The sequence below is a fragment of the Corylus avellana genome, chromosome ca7, assembly GCF_901000735.1.
Source record: "Corylus avellana chromosome ca7, CavTom2PMs-1.0".
NCBI classification, from domain to species: Eukaryota; Viridiplantae; Streptophyta; class Magnoliopsida; order Fagales; family Betulaceae; genus Corylus; species Corylus avellana.
Genome location: NC_081547.1, coordinates 18,818,213 through 18,826,648, shown reverse-complemented (window position 1 = coordinate 18,826,648; position 8,436 = coordinate 18,818,213). Strand labels below are relative to the sequence as shown.

General features: G+C 38.6%; 1 protein-coding gene across 1 annotated transcript; it reads right to left on the bottom strand.

Moving 5' to 3' along the window:
• Positions 1-550: 550 nt before the first annotated feature.
• Positions 551-7,069, bottom strand: LOC132186282 (heat shock 70 kDa protein 15-like). Its single transcript, XM_059600175.1, has 10 exons — positions 6,944-7,069; positions 4,940-6,171; positions 4,293-4,520; positions 4,067-4,162; positions 3,753-3,974; positions 2,392-2,586; positions 2,157-2,303; positions 1,845-1,994; positions 1,625-1,755; positions 551-1,150 (listed from the first exon to the last, which is right to left on the bottom strand). Exons 2-10 carry the CDS (start codon positions 6,107-6,109, stop codon positions 922-924), a joined length of 2,568 nt encoding a protein of 855 aa, XP_059456158.1. The 5' UTR covers positions 6,110-6,171; positions 6,944-7,069; the 3' UTR covers positions 551-921.
• Between the last annotated feature and the right edge of the window lie 1,367 nt (positions 7,070-8,436).

The window sequence follows — 8,436 nt, the reverse complement described above, 5'->3', positions numbered from 1 at the left end:
AGCTATTATATAATATGTTTAGAAAAACCAAAAATAGTTTTATTTCCTAAATTAAGGAGAATCAAAAGAAAACCCTAACGCTTTTACAATGCAAAACCACCGAACAAATACTTGACACTCCATTGTAGTGTATCTTGTTTGCTATAGCTGCATATCTTAGCCATTGGCCTCCAATTTTTCTTTTTTTTAGGTCTTGGCTTTTTGTCGTTTAGTCGGGTAGAAATGCTTTATGTACTTTCGAATGCTTATTTCTGACATAACTATTAAATTTTAAATAAATTAATCTTTATACCTCGCAGCAATTACGATAATTTGTAAGCATTTGAAAATACGTAACATTTCACTTAGTTGGTAAGCAAAACGATTCACATGATTTTCAATACCCCTTTTTAAAGTTCCCATCAAAGACATCAAGACATCCCTGGATAGCAATCATTATCATTCATCACAAACGGTGAATATCCGCAAAATAGCCCACAAAATTATTGACCTGAACTTCATACAACAGACCAGGAGATAATGCAATGCAATCTAATATTTGAGACAAAAAGAAAAGAATCCAGAAATTAATAACACTAACATAAAGAACAATGACACTTGAAAGACCCTCTTAAATGCATCTCTGTTCTCTTCCCCTACAAGGGTCGGGGAGGCCATAAACAGTACCATTTCTTTTGAAATCCTCCTAAAAAAAATAAAAAAACCGATTCCTGGAGATCCACCCTAATTAACTATAAAATTTGGCAGATCACCCACAGCAGAAAAGGCTTTAGACTCCAAAAAACATTGACAAACATTCCACAAGCCTCGTGAGAGGCTCACCACCGCATTCGTATCCTAGACTCAAACGGGAAAAGTTCTTATACATGCCAAATTCTGTATTTGAATAAAACATTAAAGGAGGTGAACCACTTCACAGAACTAGGTAGAAGTTGTCGAGGTCTCTGTGTCCATTGGTTCTTCAGAAGCAGGCGGTACCTCACCACTGCCATCTGCTGCTCTCTCATAGGCGTTTGCATTGGCATCTGCATTGGCATCACCACCCTGAGGTTGCTGCTCACCGGCCTCAGGAGGTGGGGTTGGTGGTGCCTCAGGAGTAGCTGGCTTGGCTGGTGCCGGCCTTGGTTTCATCATTATCGGTTTACAAAACCTGTTCACGCATATTATATTGTCAACAAGAGTACCATTTGTAAACTAGGGAGAAGAGACATTCAGATTTCTAGGGTTGGATTTGGCAGGTACGAAATTAATAAAACAGTAATGAGCATACATAGACCCATTGAACTGAAGGCAACTTGCATGATGCGCCAACATAGAAGAAAAAAAAAAAAAAAAAAAAAGGTAGAATGCAAAAGGGAAGACCAAATCCAAGTATAGCAACGCTTGGATGAGAAACAAGCATAAAAAGATGGTTAACAATTTGGATTTAATGACCTCAAGTACCCACCGAAATACTAAGATATGATCAAACTAAAAACCAGAATCAACACGGTGACCAAACAAGTTTTAGCAATCTTTCAGAATTCTTCAACTACTGAAGCTTAACATCATAATCAGCTATAGAACTTGATTTCTTTCCCAACAGGGTAAATAAGATTAAAATATAAAAAAGTAAGAAAAGTACCCATCAAGTGTGTGAGCCTTCTTTAGTACTTCAACAGATGAGAGAACTGGAGTAGCATATTTAGGCAGCGAGTCCTGCTGCTGCTTTTTCTCTCTTAACCATCCTTCTGCCTCCACGCATTCATTTAGGACCTGCAACATACAATGGGAGGATGATTAGAGAAGCCTTGCACATGTGTGTGAGGGGGGGCATGGTGGACAAAGATCTGACTAGTTATTACCTTCTGTTTCTCAGAGATGTCAATGTGATCCAATCTGGGATCATTCGACACTGCTGCTTCTCTATAGCTATTAAGACAACGCACCAGTTGATCAATTACAGCTCCCCTGTTTACATACTCTTTGTAGCGCTCCTCAATGGGATCACCTTGCTGCAATTTTTCATATCTCCATCAAACTTACGATTCAAACATCAAAATCAGTCATCACTTCTTTCTTTCCGTAGCTGTGTATCAGTGTGTGTTCATGCATTTTGTTGAGTGAGAGAGAGGAAGAACAAGAAGTAGCCATTCAGCACAACAAACAACCCTTACCTTCTTGAGCTCCTCGAGCTTGGCAATGTAAACGCCTTTGGTTTCATCCTCACCATCTTCATACAACCAATCTTCTACCTCCTGAAGTATAGAAATAAACACCTCCCTCTCTGAATCAGTGACAAATTCCTGATATTTGTCACTAAGCTGAAGAAACAAACAAAAAGAATTAGATAAAGAGGTCCTCAACTAAAAGCCAGATATTAGGGGGTTAAATAAATAAAAAGCACGCTACCTTGTTTCTCATGTCATAGACATAGGCTTCAACAGCATTTTTCCTGTCCTTGGTTTCTTCCATTACTCGATCTTGCAAAGCCATTTCAAACTCCTTCTCTACTGCCTTTTGCAGATCGACTGGAATCATTCCTCCATAAACCAACTCTGCTACAGAGATGTTAGTTTTCTTTACCTTCCTCTTTGGAGCCTCAACCTGCACGCCAAGAACAAACGTCTAATGCATCAAAAATGAGCAAAACATTGATGTTACTATACCATACACTACAGGCACAGATGATATTGGACATGAGGCACTTTGCTATGCTGTATCAAATAATATGTACAATAGGTTCCATTAAAGCTGTGCATATGTACTACGTCCTCGTTGCTTACTTCCAAGGTGAAATTTAGGTTTTATAAGTAATTTTAAGAAATCTCCAAATTAACTAATCCTTTTGAGATATTAGCGCAAATGTAATTAGTTCTTTCCCTGAGTCATTATAAATGGTATCAAAGCCACCTAATAACGCCATGTTGAACTGAAGCACGGCATTACATGACCCTACCCCACCCCATACTAGGAAGATGAGAACCCACATTTAATAGTTTATAAAAATATCATAAATACTAAGTCTCACATTGCTTGCTTAGTAGGTGAAATTGAATTTTATAAGTAACTTTATAGAATCTCCAAATTGACAAGTTATTTTAAGGTAATAATACAAATGTGACTAGCGCTTTCCATAATGATATATGCTAGACATAATAGGATATCGAACTAGATGCTTCATGTGATGGATAACTCAAGAACACAAAGGAAGAAGCTGAAAATGTGCGCATGCAATGTTTCTTTCCAAGCAGCAGACAATTGGAATTAGTTGAATAAGCTCATTAACAGCTAAAATGGTAACCCTACTGGTGCAATGGATAAAATATACTAGATCCTCTACTCCAAGTATCTGCTTCAGTACCCTCACTCCAAACTAACTACAAAACAAAACTGCAACTAAATTCCCGAATGCTTACAGAACACATTGGGCCATCTTTTAATACATGTGTACAATATATGTACATAGAGTACTCTCCAATATGAACACAGGCTTTCGTATTGTGATCTAACAGCTATTCAACAACTGTACAGCCGTGTCACCATAGCATCGTCATCATTGAAAGAGAACAATCAGAACAATCTGCGTAGCTTTTAAAATGTCATGAATAACAAGCAAATTAAGAATTAACAAAGAGCTTGATTTTCTTTTCTTAAAAAAAAATTTTTAGAAAAAAAACCTCAAATAAAATAGCATAAAAAATAGATATAGAAAGAAACATAAAACAAACACCATAAGCACTTACAAACTCATTCTCGGCATGATTACTGACCTTAACGTCGGTTTCCATCTGCGCAGGCTTGTCTCCCGAGTCTGGAACACCATTTTCAGCCCCAGAACCATCAGCAGTACCCTTCGCATCTTGCATATTTACATCAGCCTCATTGGAGCTTGCTGGAGCAGCATCATTGGGAGCTTCATCAGTATCCATCTTAGCATCTTCTTTTGCTGGCTCTTTTGAGACTGGAACTTCAACTTCTTCTTCTTCCAATAGCTGAAACAAACATCAAAGAAAATTAGTAACGAGTTCAAGGGAAAATTTTCCAATCTCACAATTAGAAATCACAAGAAGCTTTGAGAACTTACAGTTGCTGACTCAACAGAGACAATTCCATGCAGGTTCAGGCGGACTTTCACCTTAAGTTTTGCACGCTCAGCTTTTGTAGATTGGAAAGGACCAATCTGCATGCGCAAATCATGTAACAGAATTGGTAACACAAAACAACATATCCTAAACAATGTGTCCTATATTCCGCCCAACTTATTAGAATGTAAAGTTTTTAGAATGACTATTGTTGCCAAGGTATATTACCGTATATGTACTGATCTTTGCAGGTGCTTGCAATTCGCTGACATCGGCATATTGTACATCCACAGAAAAGGTGCCAGATCTGTAGTATGTCAGAGCCTTCACACTTGGAATTGGATTTCCCTTGGGGAAAACAATAGTAATTTGTTGATTGTCTGCTGCCCCATTCTGATTATCTAGAGCAGCACCTTTCCATGACAAAGCAATTGAGAATGGGAAGCTCTCGTTGACCTTCAAATTAAGAGTATAAACAGTATTACAGATATGCACCAAAATTATAGGATTTTGATTAACATCTACTTTTCGGCTACTACACGCCAACAGATTACATGTATTTGGGGCAGTTTTCCTGAAATAAAACATGAGGGAGAACATTGAGGCTGTCTATGATCACATATTTGCCCAGAGTGAGTGCTCGCGACATTAATTTCTTATGCAAGAGCCTTTCAAATGGCCAGATTAAGATACAACGAAAACATGGAAAAGTGTAGAGGATGGGAAAAGGGAATAGTGACAATTAATCCCAGCTCAAGATTTAGCCACCCAAAGTTTCCTCACACATCCAAAATTCTTTTAATGCTCGAGTCAGCTAATTCAAATAAACATAGAGTATGATCCTAGAGATATAGCCATCAGCAAATGATAATTACCTGAAACTCTCGTACTTTAAATGTCGGACTAAGAATGGCACATTCCAAAGCACAACCCCTGGCAACACACTCACTCGCATTCATCGTGCGCCTAGGTTCCTTTTTGAAGAACTCCGTCAATATCCTGATTATAGCAGGAACACGAGAGCCAGAACCAACCACCTCAACCATGTGAACATTTTCTATAGTGAGACCGGCTTCTGCAAGAGCCTTCTCCAAAGGTCTCTTGACCCGCTCCAAAATGGGAATGCTGATCTGTTCAAACTCGTCCCGCTTAATGAAGCCTCTGACATCCTTCTCGTCCATTAAGCACTCTATATTCAAAGGTGCCTCAGGATTTGCACTAAGCATCTTCTTCAGCTTCTCACAGCCAGCCCGAAGCCTAAGGCAAGCCCTCGCATTCTGGAAAACATCAATCTTGTACTCTTCTTTGAATTTTGCAGCGAAGTGCTGGAATAGCACTTCATCAAAATCTCTACCACCCAGAGATCGATCAAATGAATGAGCTAATATTTTCAGCTGGCCCTTTTTAAAGCCAGCAATACAAACTTGCATGCTTGCATGTCCAATATCAACAAAAGCAACATTCAACTGATCATTTTCGGGTAAATCTGTCTTATAAATACCATAAGCCAAGGCTGTTGCGGTAGTTTCATGAAGCAAGCGAAGTGGGTGCAAGCCCGCAATTGTGGCTGCATCCAAAACAGCCCTCCTTTGAAGATCAGTGAAGTAAACAGGAATCCCAATGCAGCAATCAACAACTGCTGCATTCAAATTCTTTTCTGCTATGCCTTTCAGATTTGACAGCACCATTCCCAAAACTTGGGTCGGTGTAAATGTCCTTACTTCTCCCAGATACCGTGCATGAATCAAAGGATACCCATCAGGCCCTTCACTCACAGTGAAAGGAAAAGTTTTGAGATCCCTCTGCAATTCGGGATCATTGAACTGCCGACCAATCAACCGCTTTATTTGGGAGATTGCATTTTTTGGGTTCATCATAGTTGAAGCAGCCCCCGCTGTTCCAATAAACCGCTGCTTGTCACCAAAACACACAATGGCGGGGGTCTCACGCTTGGACTCATCGTTGAGCACAACATCAATCCCTCTCTGCCTTGCGACAGCCACAATGCAGCTCTCATTGCCAAGATCAAAACCAACTACGCTCATCTTCGCAAAAAATCAACCGATATACAACTCAAGGTTGGTCTCGCCAGCAAGGTAACGGCAATCTGAACAATAACATAGTAGATCACTTTAATTTCAAGAAATTCACAATACCCAGAAGTCCAAATCAATTTAATAATCAACTACATTCCCAACAGCAAAACTATTGCCCGATTATCTTCAACCAACTAGAACATAATCAACGCAACAGACCAGTAAAAATCAATCGTCTAAGAAGCAACATTTCAGCACAAAAATAAAAAAAAGATTCAGTATATAAGATCATTGACGCCAACTAGCAAACTGACAGTCATGCGGACGCCAGACATAGAGACACGGCAGCCAAAAGGTCAGTCACACTAGCATTCACACAACCAAAAATAACCTAAACAACAGCAAATCAAAAACCTAAATTCAGTACTTCAAAAGAACAAAAGAACAAAAAAAAAAAAAAAAAACAAATCGAGCCCGGATAAAACACAGAAAAGAAATCAAATGATCCAAGTGAATCCAATCGCTCATTAACACAGCACCCTACTTTAACCCGTTATTAATCAATCCATCAACAACATAGATTCTATCCGCAATTAATAATACAAAAGGCAAAACAAACAAAGAGCTGGGCAAAAGAAGGCAAAAACTTTGAATCCAAACAGAGAAAGCTAGAGTCACACAACCAATTCAACAGCCACCAAACATTCCCTCGCCTAAAAACGACCAAATCTACATAAACAAATCCACAGATCCAAAAGCCTTTCTTTCTCAAGAAAGACCAGAAATCTAGACCTAAGTCTAAATACGATGCTGTGGCCAGCTAGGCTCCGAGACCGTACGTACCTTCAGAGCGATCCAACAGAGAGAGAGAGAGAGAGAAAGAGAGAGAGAGAGCGGGGATTGGGGGGTTTCTGGAACTCTCCACAAGACCGAGAGGCTTTAAACGAGAAAACTGGAGGATGCGAAGAGTTGGAAGGCTTTAATAAGGGCAGAGGGCTTTTGTGTGGAATTTTCGCGTTTTTTCTTTTTTCTTTTTTCTTTTTTTCTTTTTTTTCTCTTTTCGAATTTTTATTTTTTATAATAATATTTAAATGTTGGTATTCTGTCCTTTTAGAAGAGAGGGCGAGGGAAAGAGGTGGTCCTGGAGGCGTCCAGAGTGCTTCTAGAAACATCTACACCGTGAGAGGGTTTACGCTCCCCAAGTATTTTGGGCCTCTTTCGTAGGAGGCTTCCTTTGCTTTCAGGCCCGTCTTCATGCGAAAAGTGGTACAAACATTTTTACTTTTTATTTTTGTATTTTTTATTAAATTTTGATCCAATAATAATTTAAAAAATTATGTCAAAAAATACAAAAATAAGAATCTCTTACCATGTAAGAAGCACACAATAACATTAATAAAAGAGAAATGTTATGGGTTAATATTTTCTCTATATTTGGCACATCTCATCTTACAAATCAATTATTAAATTTGTGTACTTATGTAAACCATATATAAGTTAGTAGTGGACCCCACAAATCTAATGGTTGATATATTAAATTTGTACAAGAATACGGGCCAAATATGGAAAACGTATTGACGCATAGCATTTCTCTTTTATTAATGGTATTGTGTGCTTTTCACATGCTTTAAGAATATGTGTCACTTTAAGTTGTATGAATGGTTAAAAATATGTGTAGAATTACTCAAATATTATAGATAAGATTAAATATGTTGGAACAAGTGGCTCATATTCTACTACAGGCCCATTGGGTGTAATTAGTTTATGTGGATCTAGGGACAAATAAGTTGTGGGGGGTATTTTGGAGTTTTTCAAAAATACTTAGAATTAGGGTTTTCCTATAAATATGTTATGTTGTAACCCTAAATCATTGAATAGTGAAATATAGCCGTACTATCTCCTATAGACGTAGGCACATTGCCGTACCAGGTAAATGTGTCTCGACTCTTTCTTGATCTCTCTCTCTTTTCGATTCCATATTAATCATTCTTGTGCACGGTAATAACAATTGGTATCAAAGCCTAATTCTATGATATTGGCACATCTTCTATGAAATTTGACGTGATGAAATTTGATGGAGACGGTAATTTCAGGTTATGCAAAGACGTGTCAAGGATTTGTTGGTGCAACAAGGGATGGAGAAGGCGTTATATGGGACGAAACCCGAAGGTATGCCGGACATAGATTGGAAGTAACTTGAAGCAAAAGCAGTGGCTACTATTCGGCTTTGTCTGGGAGATGATGTGATGTATCATGTCATGGACGAAGAATCTCCGATGGCAGTTTGGTTGAAACTAGAAAGTCGGTATATGTCAAAGTCGTTGACGAACAAGCTC

What these genes read in the sequence shown, in the direction of transcription:
- LOC132186282 (XM_059600175.1), bottom strand. Translation starts at nt 6,109, where the DNA reads ATGAGCGTAGTTGGTTTTGATCTTGGCAATGAGAGCTGCATTGTGGCT. An exon ending in AGATGGAAACCGACGTTAAG is followed by an intron (nt 2,587 to 3,752) that starts GTCAGTAATCAT and finishes CTTGGCGTGCAG; the next exon opens with GTTGAGGCTCCAAAGAGGAA. An exon ending in AGCTCGAGGAGCTCAAGAAG is followed by an intron (nt 1,995 to 2,156) that starts GTAAGGGTTGTT and finishes GAAAAATTGCAG; the next exon opens with CAAGGTGATCCCATTGAGGA.